Source organism: Netta rufina (genome assembly GCF_964035555.1).
Source record: "Netta rufina genome assembly, chromosome: 14".
In the NCBI taxonomy this organism is placed as follows: Eukaryota; Metazoa; Chordata; class Aves; order Anseriformes; family Anatidae; genus Netta; species Netta rufina.
In genome coordinates, this window is record NC_140137.1 from 12,362,057 (window position 1) to 12,377,662 (window position 15,606).

A 15,606-nucleotide genomic window follows, 5' to 3' on the forward strand; every position below is an offset into this window, starting at 1 on the left:
TAGATTAAAAAATATGAGCAGAACTTGTAAGTATGTAAGTGCTCTGCAGCAATCCAAGTATGTAACTGTGGCACACAATATTCAAGGTGTATTTTTTTCTCTGTTAATAATTAAGGGTATTAATATTTCGTTAGGGCAGTATATCTTCAGTATTATTGAATTAATGAGATTTTGTGTTTAAAGCAGTAAGCAGTTTTTGCTGTTTCTTACAAGTGCAGTATGAATAATCATTTTTTTTTTCAGACAGACACATAAGAGTAACCATTTTTTTTTTTTTTTTTTTTTTTTTTTGCGTTTCCTGACACTGGAAACAGTTTCTCTTGGGGATTCCTTTTATAGTTTCTTCTGCTAACGACACTGAAGAACCACACCAATGTGGTCTCTTTGTAGTAAATCAAACTCAGGAGGCAGGTAGGAAGACACTGTTAAGTAATTCAAAATCTGTCACATCAAGAATTTTGGAAACCTGAGGGGGAAAAATCAAATACAGCTTTACTCCCATAAAAGTGACCTCACTAGGATTGTTTCCATGAGTTCTTCCCTAGAAATGTGCATGGATAGAGACAGCTACTTACATACATGTCTTTCACAAATCTGAGACCTGTCTTGCTATTATTACTCTTGAATTGTTAGTTTTCAGAATGCCTTTTCTAGAAATGTTCAAAAGTTTGGGTTCCATCACATGATTGATCAGCTTCAGTGGGCAATATGTATGTACCTCTATGTGTTTTGGGTTGGGGGAAATATTTGACATCGTAGTTTTTATTAATTGCAATAGTATTAATTTTCTTAGCAGACCCATAGAATTAAATAAGGGGGAGGTATAAATCATGGAGCTATGACAGGCAATGTCAGCTAAGGATTTGGCTCAAAATCCCAGTTGCAAAGAATTTACAATGGATGCAAGTGCACAAATAAGATTGCAAACCCTGAGCCACTTACTATAAGATCATATTTTATTGAAAATATCATAAACTTTATTCTATCCCTCAGGAATGCAAAGGATAAATTACTTTTGAAATCCCTTTTGGAATTTTATATATAGGGCTTTTTTTCTCCCTCTCTCTCTTTTTTTTTTTTTTTTTTTTTTTTCCTAGTTTGATTTCAGAAGAACTTACCTACAGTACTTGATGCTTTCTTTTTCCCAAATTTCCATCTGTAAGAGGTCTTGAATCATTTATTCTGTATTTTAATATCTTTCACTTATAACACACGCAAAAATCTATTGCCTGGAATGCCATTCTGAGGGACCATTTTAAGATCCTTTAGATGTAAACTATTCTCTTTTGTATTCCTCTTTTTAGAGACAAAACTTTGGAATTAGTTATAGGCATCTGAGCAGCTTCACTTACTTTATATTTTTAAGCATTTTATAGGTGGTCAGAAGTAGGTGGAAAATATTTTGTTTAAATTTTTAAATCCTATTCAAGTGATGAAATTGAAATGTTGTAAGCGATCCTTTAAGTGTCCCCATTTGACCAACTTTGAGAGGCAGCAGCTTCCTGAGAGAGTTGAAGCAATGTTTGCCAATCCTTGTAAAGCATTTCACCTCTTCAGAGGCTAAAGCCTCTCAAAACCAAGAACAATTAAAGCAAGAGCCTTTCAGAGCGACTGGGGAATTCAGCAAAATAAATCAGAAATCCTCTGCCATGGCTCTGGAGGCTTGCCTCATTATAAGAGCAGATCTATTAGCCTCCTTGCCATTGTCTTTCATTTCTCAAGTGAGGTGATTCTAATTAAATTAATCTGCATGTCAATCTATCGGTGATCAATCAAAAGGGCTGAGGTCCCCCTTTGCGGCAGTGTGCTTGCGGCTGACAGGGGCTGATAATGGAGGAAGAAATAAACTGTCGAGCAAAGTTAATTAGTCAACATAATAGGTGGATTAAACAGGAGCTGCTGATTGCTGTTTCACATGTCGAAGCATGAGGTGGGAGCTGAAACTGCAATTAACAGACAATTATTATATTTGGTTGTAAGAGGTCGCATGAATAAACATATCTCTCTGGGTTTCAGTTTTTAATCCCTTTCCCTGTTTAATGTAAGGAGAAGTGTAGGTCATTTCTTCTGATTGTTTTAGTGGAAGTTCTCGAAGGCAGCGTGTGCTCCTGGCAAACCAGCAGCCGGCTGAAGGCCAAACCCTTGGCTGGGGTAAAACCCGGATAATGATGTACTTTCTTGGGAAAAGGCAGTAGGAGGGGGCAGCTGAACGAAAACCATGACATTGCACGGTTGGAGTGGTGTGGAAGGAGACCTGGGTTAGGAGGAAACTTGGGGTGATGATTTTGTGGCTCTGTTGGGAACTCGTCCTGCTCACCCCCTGCCGTTTCCTCCACTACAGATGGTGCCCTCAGCCTGAACAGGGATTTCCTCTTGGATAGTGTCTGCTGAGCCTCAAGGTTCAGAGGTCCCTCTGGACCCCTGCGAGCACTTGGGGCACCTAACTCCCAACACTTACCCGTTTGCTCCCCTCAGACTGGCTCCTCTCCCATCCTGGGTTGACCCCAGGTTGAAGAAGAATCAGGCCCTGTCTCCAGGGCAGGGCTCCACCACCTCACCTCGAACCAAGTCACAGGTGTTGACGTTGAGATAAACTAGGAAATACAAATAATGCTAACACTGGTTGAATAGATTTATGTTTCCCAGATAAAATACCCACTGTCAAGTGTGCGTGCATATATGAACACATTTATGAGTACCCTCTGAGATAGAGCTCAGGAAAAACAACCTGTAGTGACTGTACAGAGTAGGGAGAAGTGTAGATGGGGGGCAGGAGGGAGGAGGAATGCAACAACTGTAATTGCAACTTCACAAACTACACTTTTGTTTTCTTTTATTCTGAATTGATTCTCATTTGCAATGTCAACAGCTCTATCTACTTCAGCATGGAAACTGAAGGATAATTTAGGGTGAAACACAGCTGCCCTTGTACATATGGGAAAAATACTTAATAAAGATCCTCTTGTTAAAATGATGGTTAACAGTGTGCCGTCTGCCATGCAGCTACAAACTCTGCAATTTGACTTAAAACTGCATCAAAAGCTTTCGATGCCAAAGACCCACTCATCAATAGCGTCTCTTGTTAGATTTGTACAGCATAAGCACCAGTTATTATGTGAAATAGCTATGCAATTTTCTACAGCTCCCAGCTGTTATTTATTTAACTGAGTTTATTACACTCTGTGCTTAAAAAACATACATATGTATCCGAATGTTCCTCCATTTTGCTCTTGTGCTTGCAGGTTGTGGTGTCTACAACAGTCAATGTTGATGGCCATGTGTTGGCAGTGTCGGACAATATGTTTGTGCACAACAATTCTAAACACGGGCGGAGAGCTCGAAGACTTGATCCCTCGGAAGGTACGCCTTCTTATCTGGAACATGGTAGGCATATCATTTTCATTGGTTGGCATTGCTATTTTAAATGTGGATTTATTTGGTTTCTGTCTCTGACTACTGGTTTCAAGTTGTTGTGTAACAATCATTCCCTTTGGGACTGGCCTCCAAGTGGAATTCTTCAACTAGGTCAGCACTAACTGTAGTTAAATGACAAACTAGTAGACAAATATGGGTGCAGAATCTATTCTGTGTGTTTGTGAAGTAGGGTGATTTTTTTTATTTATTTCTGGGTTGTGTCTGTTTGGTACCCAAAACTGACCTTTTCCAAAATGCCTTGATTTTTGACTGTGCATCTAAAGGATGTTGCATATTTTCTGAAGTGCTCAGCACCTGAATTTGGGATTGGATTACTACTATCTACAGATTGCAGGGCTCTCTAGGAGATCCAGCTGTTTCTTTGAATTGTTATAATGAAAGCAGAGCCCTTTTGGAAATCCATCTGCTTACTCAAGCCATGGACGAATGTTCTCTTCTGGCTCCAGCTGTGCCAGCTGAGGAAGTTGCTGTTCCTCGCATGCCACAGCTGCTGGCCTCTCCTCCCTGCTGGAGGCTAATCTCTACATGCCAGCCAAGATAGTCTGATCACTCCTTAATCTCCTTCAATCTAAAGTAGTCCATTTGAGTTTAACAGTTTCAGCAATAACTCTTTGCCAGTCTGGCTTATTTTGCTGAAATGTTTGAAGGAGAAACGGTGCAAGGCAATTTGGCTGGCTTGTTTGAAAGCACAGTGAGCAGCAGTAAGGGTGGAATGGGGGCTGTGACTGGGAGTAGCCTTGAGGATAGTAAACTTTTCCAGAAAATCAACTGGTCCTGGAAGAGAATATCTGCTGGTGAATGTAGGTGCTTAAAATGGGAGTTGTTGAGTACAAATGCACTCTGAAAAATCTGGATTTGATTAACATTTTGTTTTGCTCTTTCTCCTCTTTGACTACTACTGGAAATAAAACAAAACAACAAAATAACAAACACCAAAAACAGAGGGCATTTTACTCCCTTTTCCCCGTTCCAGCTTGGTAGAAAAGCTCTTTGTCTTCAAAGCTGTTTGTAATCCTAATTGAATAGATGCTTGCTCCCTCTAAGAGATGTGTACCCTCAGACTCTATTGAAGTTGTTGAGTGTAGAAGGCTCTAGTCCTTTATGCTGATTTGTTTCACAAATATTTGCCAAGGATCTGATGAATAATTAAATAGATTTTTCCAAAGAGTTTGAAGAAACCAGATAAAATTTTCTCCAGGAAAGTGAATGCCACTCAGAAATAATGTTCAGTAGATATGTTAAAAGAAATTATTAATAGTGAGAAATGGGCAAATGTATGAATTTCTACTACTCAGTGGATTCCTGTAGAAATAGCTTTCTATTCTGTTCCTGCTTTCAAGCATCAGTCCTTCAAGCACTTATGCATATATTTAAGATTATGTGCACATATGGTCCTGTTGGGATCAATGAGGCTTCTTGTGTCAGTAAAGTTGAGGGTATTGATAAGTGTTTGCAGAATCAGGTCTGTAGTTCACACTTACTAACCTAAAATTCTTAGCTCAGCAGCGTTTCTCATTATATAAACATAACTTACATCTGTATTTATTTAGCTCTAACTTTTTATGTAGGCTATGAGCCATTTTCAGCTATAATTCATGTTATAGAATTTTTTTCATCCTGCCAACAACCTAATTTAATAAACAAACCACTGTCATAATTTTTTTTGCTGAATTTTTGTAAGGAATGTACAAACTCTGTCTTTATTAATTACCAGGAGGCAGAACATTACAAAAGGAAACTTCACTCTGTGCAACTTTGTAATCTTTCCATTAAGTCTAGTCTTTCAAAACCCTCTAATGTTTAGCTTATATTCCTGCTAGTGTAGGATTTTTTTTTTTTTTTCCCCATTGCAGTCTTCTCAGCGCATGCTTTTGGTCAAGGCAATACTTATTTTCTCATATTTATAAACATTCCTATTTGTGTGCATAGTGTAATAGCATCCACTCCTATTACCTGAAAGATTCTGCCATCAAAAAGAAGCAAAAAAAGATAATACTATGCTTATGTATTTATACAAACGCTGGTTACTGTGCTACCATTAAAAGCTAACATCTGCAAACTATCTCCATGTGTACATTTGGTGGGAAAGGTGATTTTTCTGATCTACTTTCTCAGACACCTCTTAAGCAACCTCATAAAGCCACCACTAATAAATTCTTACTTTTGAATGTAACCTCCGTACTACAAAATTACACTTTTCCCAAAGGCTTGGTGGAGTCTTTCTTTTTAAGCTAAATCTTCTAATCCATCTCTCCAGGAATTCTGTGCATATTTGTGTCCCAGGAGATGGCAAAATAAATAATAATAATGAAAAAAAATCCAGTAACTGTTTTAAATGTCAGTATCGAATGTCTAAAACACTTAACTGAATGAAAAAAGTGGGCAAAGTCTCAACTGGGCTTAATGCTGTTGAATTCTGGGCAACCACCAAGCACTTCAGACCTGTTGGAACATATGAGAGTTTCCTTCACTGAAATTAATTTTCAGTTTTACTTTGAGTCTCAAAGTATATTATTATCCTCCTGGTTTTGCAATTTTTATCTTTAATATCTTCATGTGTAAGTAGAAAAGACTGCTTGTTTGTCTTTCCTCTTTCCAGCTTTCCTTGTTCCTTCAGGGGGGAGGACAGATTGACCTAAACAATATTTATAAATGGTGAATCAGAAACTAACAGAGACGTGGCTTGTTTGTCTCTGGTTTACGGCTCTGCTGAGCAACTTCTGGTCACAGGTTTTGAAATGCTGGAGTCTAGCTATTAAATGCCCTTGACCAGATGTATTTCTGTGCACTTTTCTAGATACTTGACTCTTTAAATTAATTATTTTATCACAATAGTGATGAATACCTGACTGTGAGAGGACTGAGACTGGGAAAGAGGAGAGAGGATGTATGATGAAGGTGTGCTGGTTGCCTAGTTTCATTAGATCATATCCAGTTTATTTTTCCTTCCAAAGCTGTGTTGGGACATGCTGCTCTTTAACATGGAGCTGCAGCTTAAGTGACACCTAAAAAAACCTTTGAATGCCAAAAAGCTAGAAAGGAAGCTTTACCTCCTGAGCCACTCAGGAGTCTAGTGTCTCCACATCTGGGTTTTTACCATCTCATTAGTAGGTAGCCTGGATTATTTTTGGGACATGCAACACATCTCTATTTATATCTTGCTTGTCAGGCAGTAAAATGAAAGTTCCTTTTTGTAGCTCATATCTCTGAATATAACTAGGAACCTAGATCATGGTTTCATTTCCACACACTGTCCTCCTTGAAACCAGCGGGTTAAGAAGCTCATATTTCAAATAAATATATCTATCTTTCAAGAGTAATAGCTGGCAAAGGCAAATTATTTCATGCATCTCTGTGTGGTATAAATAGGGTAAGCCACAGCAATCTGTGGTTTTCAGTAATTATCACTTTTTCATTCACAAATAGTTGGATCCTCACTTGTTTTATATTTATGGTAAACCAGAAGGCTGGTGTGGTTGACCTTTCTAAATTGTACACATATATTAAGATATATAGTGAAGAGCCAATAGGCCCCAACCAGCAGAATATGTTTCAGCTTGTAGTTCGTCCCAGGGTGTCAATTTTAAAAGCAAAATCTTTCTAATGCAATTTAAGTGATAGCTTATGGAAGGGGGAGTTCTGACAGGGTTTGCAACAACCCTTTTCAAGTTTACCAGCATGAAGTCCACTACTGCAGATGTCTGCAAAGTTTTCAGTTATTACTGCAAAATAAAAAAAAAAAAATCTTTTTCTCCCAAATCTCTGAATGGTTCTAAAAAAATGTAAAGCCAATTGCAGCATCAGTTTCTCTATTATTTTTCCTCACTGGCAGAATGCAATGCCCTCGAAAAATGATAGTCCCTGAGACCCTGTCAGTTTGCATGCTCTAACACTTTATTATCTAATGATCTAATATGCAACAAGGCAAAGAAGGGGGTGCTTATCACCCTGACAGGATGCCTAAGAAAAGTGACTAAATTACTTTATGTACCATTAGCACTAGCTGCCACGGTGAACTCACTGTGAGCATTTATGCAAATATTCCTGAATACATTCAAGTGGCCTTGTCAGGAAGACGACTGACAAGCAGCTTAAATGCTTGTATTTTTTTTTTTTAAAGGGACAGTTTTATTTCTTTCTTCCTCCTCCTCATCTGTAGGAGAGCACCAAAGAACTAGGCGGTGCTGAGGTTTGGTGGTGATTTGGTTCTGAGTCAGCTCAACAGCAGCAAAAGAGAAAAGATTCAGGGTAGAAAGAGACAAATTATGAGACGTGGCATCAGAATTTGAAGATGGAAGCAAAGACAATCATGATTTCTAAAACAGTGTCCAGACATTGTTTTAATATGAAATATATAGCGATCTTTATATGTATATGTAGAGCCATTGTTAGTGGCTGCCTTGTAGTAGAAATTATAGAAAATAGCTGGATTATTTGGTCCTTATATTATGGCACCCAGAGCCATCAAGCTTTTGCTATATTGTTTTAGTTCATGGTAATAATGAATGATTCAGGCTATTTGCTACCTGCAGGTGCAAAACATTCCACAGTAAATGAAAAGTAGTAGTAGCTGTGACTCAGCTGGGTACATAGGTAGATCCTCTTGTGAGCAGTGGGGCATTTAAAGAGGTTTGCTTGCCATTCCTGCCCACCCAGGCAATCTGAGATCTCATGGACACCACAGTGTGCATGTGCACAGATATGCCACTAAACCTTTAGAATGAGAGAACAACAACAACAAAATAATAATAATAAAAAATGCTAGGCTGTGCCTTAGTAGACTATTTTTTCTATTTTGGTTAATAAGAGGGAAAGCTTTTTTCCCTATCTTATAAAGTATTTTGATTCAACCCGGAATGCCTGGGTGTTGCACGTGACTGTGCTTGTTGAAGAAATTGTTAATATTAGAATATTGTCTGAAGGCAAAAATATTAATAAGCCAAGAAATAAGGTTAATCTCCAAAATTTATTACATTTTATCCCTCAGATGATATAGGTCCAGCAAAGTCAGGGACTACTACATTCACAAACTGACCCATTTTAAACAAAAAAACTTTCATGTTTGTCTCATTGCATCTATGGGTGGAAGCACCTGTTATATCTTAGTGCCTCACTTAGGAATGTTTTCATGATTATGTGAAAAATATAAACACGCAGGCTTTTTCTGCACCATATCATTCCATATAGAGGAATGCAGTTGGCTTGATTTATTATTTAGAAGGAAAATATTGAAAAAAAATATTAGGCTCCTACCACTCTACTTGAGGGGATCTTGTATGTTATTCTGAGTTACGTCTGCTTTCTAATTTATTTTCTATGAGGGAAGAGTACCTAGGGTTGTTGGACATCTCTATGCATACACAAGGGAAAAAATGTGACTTTCAGAACATTGCACAACATGGATAGTAATAACAGTAAGTGAGCCTTGATATACTGAAGGATTGCAAAACTTCAAGCTGGAAATCATTTTCTTTACTTTTGCCAACTTGTCTTTCTCATATCAGTTCCTTCATAAATGCAGTGACTCATAAATTCAGGCATTTTTTTTTTTTACATAATGGCTTGCTATGTGTTCTTGGAGCTTGACCTCACTAAGTGTATAATATTAACCTCTTCACTGCCCTGTGGTCTTACTGTATGTTTCTAATATAAGCGAACATACCAGGGGTGGATTAGTCCAGTATGTGTACTCAGATGGAGCTGGAGTCCCTCTGAAGAGACAAAACGTCCAGAAAGTTAAGGTGCTACATGTTAGAAAATCTCTAAGTAAATAAAGACTCCAATAGGACCTCAGCAATATTTTACCTCCAGAGACCGTTGAAACAAATGCCAAAACTGTGGCAGATTCTCTGTAGTTTGCCAATATTAAACCAGGACCTGGTCTCTGCCTAAATGGTATACATCAGGTCAGGGAAAGGTTACGGGCTTGAGTAATTCCTCGCTCAGGAATTGCTGGGTGAGGTTCTCTGGCTGGTGCTCTGCAGGATGCCAGGTTGTGTGATTGTAATGGTTCCTTTAGGAGTGAAAACACTATCCATCAGGTTAGCAAAACACAGCAGAATTCTGATTCATACAACTCCAAAATGTGTTCACTAAATTACGCCCCACTGAATTGTGCTGATGATTTTTGTAACCTTCACCAGAGCTGAGTAGCTGCCTTCAGGCTCGTACCCTGCTTCTTCTTTGGCCATTACTGAGAATTTCACAAGAACTGGGTGGGTGGGAGGGTGGAGCTACCCTTCTCCCAGCCAGTCATGTCAAACAGAAAGCAGAAAATTCTGTTTCTATTTGTCTAGGTCATAAATCAGTCATTAAGGAGAGGTGCTTAAAAGTTTAGAGTATCTGGTTGCAGCAATTTTGATGCTTCAAAATTTATTTTTAGTCTGAAGCTAAATGAAAACAAGATTTAAACAATTTCCTGGGAGGCATATTTTTAATGGTAGATTTGGGAAGGAGATTCGAGAACTTAACTTCTGCCATTAGGCTGTAAGTGTTCAATGAAGTAGGAGTTCTGAGCTTGTGATAATTTTCATCATTGAGGCATTATTTCATAACATGTATGTACTAACACTGCTGCTGCCATGTCACATGAGACTTAAGAGAAACCAAGTGAAAAATTTTAATCTTTAAGAAAAAGAGTTGGTTTTATGTAATGGCCATGGAAATGTCTCCTGAAAAGTCAAGTTTGGGTACTCAAGTATCCACAGTTAGAAAGGATTGCTGCTTGACAGTCACTCATCAAGCAGGAGACACCTTAATTTTAAACAGATAAGGTGTGGCAGTTTCTACCCATGAGCAGCTGCCCTTTATGTTTTTAAAACACATGAAAAATAAAACATCCCTTCCCCCAGAATATTTAAACGATGTCACGCTGTGATATGTTGTTACCCTCTATTGTTACGAGAATGTCATGAATTCATGGAAAAATAGTACCTGGATGAAGATAGAATGCATTTTGTGAATTTCCCAGAGGAGCTTTCAGAAGTGTGCTCCCAAAATTGCAAAAGAGAAGAGAACATGGGGAAAACTGGCATTAAAATTTGATAGAGATTTGTGTAAAAATATGTTTTGTTACAGCAAAACAGACAGATAAGAGAGAAAAGTTCAGATGGAAATTTTCCAATCACCATGAGAGTTGACTCGTATTTGTAGAGCTGGCCCAACTGCTTTCTAAAGGTTTGAGGTTTTCCTCGAGACCTCAGAGGAATCGGAGTACAGTAATACATGTAGAACAACCTTAGCTGCTCTGTTTGGCAGAAACTTCACAGCTAGCAATACAGGAGAACATTCAGTAGCACTCAAATAGGCAATGAATATTCATAGATAATGAGCATTCATTACATTTCAATTTGCTTTGCTGGCCACCATGTCACTAATACAATGGCATCTAGGGGAGAAGAATGACATTAGGATTAGAGAAATGTTTGCTAGATGTTGCACCGTATGGCAGTGAAGTTTTGCCAAACGTTGTTTTTCTAATCTTCCAAAATGTGCATACCAGTAAATTACAAAACATTATGTTACTGTAATATGGTTAATACTATTTCTAAACAAATTGCTCCAGCTCAATGTTTTTGTTATATATGTATATTATGTATGTATATAATGTTTTACTATGTTGGGCAAAGTTTTTTTTTTTTCTTTTTTTTCCTTTTTTTTTTTTCCCACTTCAGTCCCCTACTGACATGGGCAAAGTACAAAGGAGAGGATTTTGTGAATTGTGATTTGTAAACAAAGGCCAGGAACTTGTGATTTTTTGGATTATTCATCTGAATATATAGTAAAAGATCATGACTATCAATGACCAGTGTTCGTAGAACTTTGCCGGTATCTGGACACTTCCAAATTTTTCACACGAGTTGTACCCCAGTATTTGAACAGGCCAAAACAATCAGTGATGTTGAGAGGATTCTGTTCCCATTATGTCCAAAGCTATCAATCAGCTGAGTGCTGACAATCTAAGGATTTAATTTTGGTGTAGCTGAAAATTTTCCACCAAATTGTCACGTGGAACATTCTGATTAGAAAACTTCACAAATAACCAACTCAGTGTTTTTGCATCTCAGGTTGCATGTCTTCTCATTGAACTCTGAGAAGACCAGTGTGAGCACTTAAGTCTCTTGCTTCCATTGCAGGGTGCCTGCTGAGAGTTTCCCCAGCAAAATGAGTATTTCACAAAGTTCCTCCACATTTAAGGAAATGAGTTAATAGCATAAACTAGGAAACTGATGCAGAAAATGGAACCCACCAGGGTGGGAAGTTTGGAATGGTTATTCTAATCTGGGTTGCCATCTGAAAATTATTAATGTTAGTAATAAAGAATAAAAATAAACTACTAATAATTAATATTGGAATGGAGACAAGCTTTGTGTTTGGCCCAAATCCAGAATACAAGAGTTTCAGGAGTGCTTAGCATTGGGAAAAGTGTGCTTTCATTAAAGCCAGGGGTACAACTTCATAAAGTGTTTCTGAAAATCTCAGCCCAAACTGTTTGCTGAGCATAACCAGAAAGCTTTGTGTGTCACAATTAGTCCTTTCTGTTTCCCACCTTCATTCCATGAATTTATAGTTCACTTTGTGACAAAACAAATCCTTAGTGTGAAAGTGACTGTAATATAAGCAATGCTGGTTTATGACCTCATTGAGTGAAGTGGGTAGGGTTAGGAAGTTTATTAAAAAGATCAAGAAAAAGTTTTATGAAAAACTTCTCTAAAGTTTAGCAGTTTGACTTTATTTCTCAAAAGTATTTTATACAATTAGATCTGCAAGTTAAGGTGTGAGGGGCACTGTGAGTCGCTCAACAAGATGCGGTCCTTCATGAAGTGGGTGTTAGGACTTTCTAAACTTCTGCGCTGTTTTTGTGGGTCAGAAAGTCACCCCAAATTGTAGGTACCCCAAAGTAATCATTTGGAATTTTCTTGGACATAAAGTCAAACTCAAAGCACTAAAGTGTCTAAAGCTGCATTTAGGTGTCTGGTGGGATTGGAATCACTGGCTAGCTGGATGCTTCCAAAACTCTCATCCCAAATAGTTTTAAAATGCGTATTTTTTAGTGTACTACCGCTCAGTGTCCATTGACAATAGGAGTAGAAGGAAATTCAGAATTAATTATTTTTGGTTAATGCCTTTTCATTATGGCGTTGTGGCAACTCTCCCAGAGGTTCTGAACTTACCCCATGCAAGAACAAAATGCATTTCCCACAGAGGTCCCTGTTTGTGCTGTGCAGTGGCAGCAGGCTTGCTAAATCTCCCCTGCTCTTGGGGACTGCACATACAGCTCGTGTTGCAGTTTGCTGAAAACCCGGTCCTACATATGGAATTCATAGGTTTGGTGTTATCTGATCCATGCTGAGAGGGAAGGCCAGAACTTGGAGGTAAATTGCAGGCCTGACCACAGAGCTGCTTGTCTTCCAAACTACGGCTTTAGTTTGTGGGCTGGGGTTTGAGGTCACAGCGCTCTGCAGCAGCACATTCAGGTGAGAGCGTTGCTGAACTTCCTGGGCTATTCGAGGGGGTGAAGGGGCAAAAATACATTATCTGATCAGATACGGCCCTTTGTGGCATTGAAAGGTAAAGCAACTCTGGTTAGGAGCCCTTTGGGGAAGAATAGGTCTGCTTCTTGTGCAGCAGAAAACCTTCCAAGGGTTATGACCTCGGGGGTTACTGGGGGTGCTGCCCTTTTATCCAGCTGTGCATCTGAGAGGACAGAGTCATCTGCTGGAAAGCCCAGAGTCAGGTGCCTGGTCAACATCAGCTGCTGAATATTTCTTCCAGACTTACTTCTAGCTGCTTCCTACCTCTGGTATTACAGTTTCATCTTGCTGTGGTCCCTTGGTGCTTTTGGGAGCCAAGGGGGAGCTCCCGGGTCTCCAGAAGTCCAGAGGTGACTGCCCATTTCTGCCCATTGTATAAAGGAAAGGGGATCCTAATTTAGGCAGCCTGCCTCAGCTAGAGCTGGAGTTTGGCTTTTTACATGCTGCAACGTCTGAAGTAGGTGGTCTGAATATGGCCCTAAATAAATAAATATAAACATAGCTTGACTTTATCAGACACATTGAAAGAACAACTTCTCTAAGCATTTGTAGGCTTGAGTCCAAAGTATTCCCTCCTCAGATTTTCAGCATGCTGGTTTTATGTGGTGTCATTGCTGGACAGATACTATGAACTATAAATATATTTTTATGCTGGTGTTTTTGCAAGTAAAGCCTAAATGGCTGGGAGGGGGAGCTTGACCCTGCATTCAGTGCAACACAAAGAACAGAGGAGGAAACGGTCTGAAAGACACTGCACAGGAGAGACAAGGGGGTCTCAGTCTTTGCAGCGCAGCGAGAGATTCTGCTTGAAATTCAGTTCAGGTTACCTTGCCTCCATCTCTGTCCCGCTGCCATCACAAACATGGGCTGAGCATATATTGCATTCCTGAAGTAAACCTCCCAAATAACAACAACAACAACAATGGTAACAAAAAATATTTTGTTTATTTTTCTTATCCATCCTTTCCACCCTGGGTAGTCACTACTTTGTAGTATATTTCTGGCCAGAACAGCAATTTAGTGAAGCCTTCTGACCATTGGGATGCTTTTCTTACAGAAGAGCCAGATTTCCTACCTTTTTCCTTGGCCCAGGGCCTGGAAACCTGAGGCCGTCCATCGGACCTGGGTCTCTTGGTTGGCAGCTCCGCCTAACCTGTCACAGAGACAGGCTGAGCACAGTTTTTGCACATGATGAATATGGATCTTTGCTGCATCTGGCAGGCTGCAACAATGAATGCAGAAGACTGTCATTAATAGATAATAAAAGCAGAAAGCAACAGTAATGGGAATAAGCTTTTCTTTACTGGGACTGATTATTACTTTTATGTTCTTGGCCTGCGAGTGGATCGAGGCACAAATAACAGCTACCAAAGCTGTGTGCACGCATGTGTTTCGTTGTTGGCTGTTTTTTAATCTGGAATATTTAACCATGATATCTTCAAAGTGCAATTGTGTCATACATTCTCATACACTAATAGATTTCAAAGATGAAGAGCCTTGCTGCTTTATATTTAGTCATGCCTTCATCTATAAATTTATGGCAATATTATGGTTTAATGAATTGAACAAGTCCCAGAACAACAACAGAAATGCTTTTTTGTTTGAATTTAGATATTGCGTACTTTGTTCTTCAAACAAATAATAAAACCAATATGTTTCTTTAGTGGTAAACTTCAGGCTAACTTCATCTCACATTACTAATCAAGTACTCAAGGATATGTTTGTGCATACACATGTGTGTGCGTGTATGGTGAGCAGGCGCTTTCAGTCTTGGTGCTAGACATAGGCTGAAAATTCGTATTCTGATAGCGATAGGCAAACCTCCGAGAACAGATGGAGCAGAGTTCAGCACAAAGGTTTAATCCTATCAGGATGATTCCTGTATGGCCATCTGGATAATCCGGCGCACAAATTCAGCGCCTGTTAAAAATACGTCGTAGGCCAAGATTAGCGTCAGAGATTTTCCACTAGACTTGTTTGTATTTGACTTTATGATTCTCAGGCTCCAGAAAATTGCATTAGGGAGAAGCCTGTGATTTGTGAGAGAAATCAAACGAGGAATAAGAACTCTTAGGGTACTTGAATTTTCCTCGAAGAAACTGGATTACTGGCACTCCCTGCCCCTGCCACAACTGCTTTGTGTTTCTACACGGGTTGTTCTGTTTCTGAAAGACGATTACTGCAAGCTCTCTGTTGTGGGCAGACTTTCTCAATTCAGCTGAACAAAGAGACTTCAGCTAGAAACTAATTTTAGTCAGGGCTCCTGGTTTTGTCCACATGAAATAAGTCGTTTGTTGTAGAATCCATCTCAGGTGAACTTCTTACTCTTCTGCTGTGTAACATAGCAGGGGTCTTGTAACAGATTTGGGGAGGTAGATTAAAGTTTAATCAGTGCTAATATTTAGTTTGGGGTAGTGACGATTTAGATTGAACCCCACATTTCGTCTCAGATAATTTGTGTTGCAGAGCATCATTGACTAAATCTTGCCAGCGTGGCCATCACATGCCAGTGTACATTTGCACATCAAGACTTGCTGCTGTTGTGCTTGGGATGCTGAGATTTTTACACCTTGCAGGGACTAGATGATGTCACTTCAGAACTTTTGTCCAGGCCAGTGTTCTGCTTCTAGAAAGATTT

At 39.1% G+C, this 15,606-nt stretch overlaps 1 protein-coding gene across 2 annotated transcripts in view; it reads left to right on the plus strand.

Annotated features, from left to right (window-relative positions):
- The window catches only part of EBF1 (EBF transcription factor 1), a gene marked incomplete at its 5' end in the record, with an annotated part of 270,516 nt that overhangs the window by 173,993 nt on the left and 80,917 nt on the right, over positions 1-15,606 (plus strand). For both annotated transcript variants that reach the window (XM_084295004.1, XM_084295005.1), the window contains one exon: positions 3,243-3,384. In XM_084295004.1, coding sequence (XP_084151130.1) covers positions 3,243-3,384 — 142 coding nt within the window. The remainder of the gene's footprint in view (positions 1-3,242; positions 3,385-15,606) is intronic.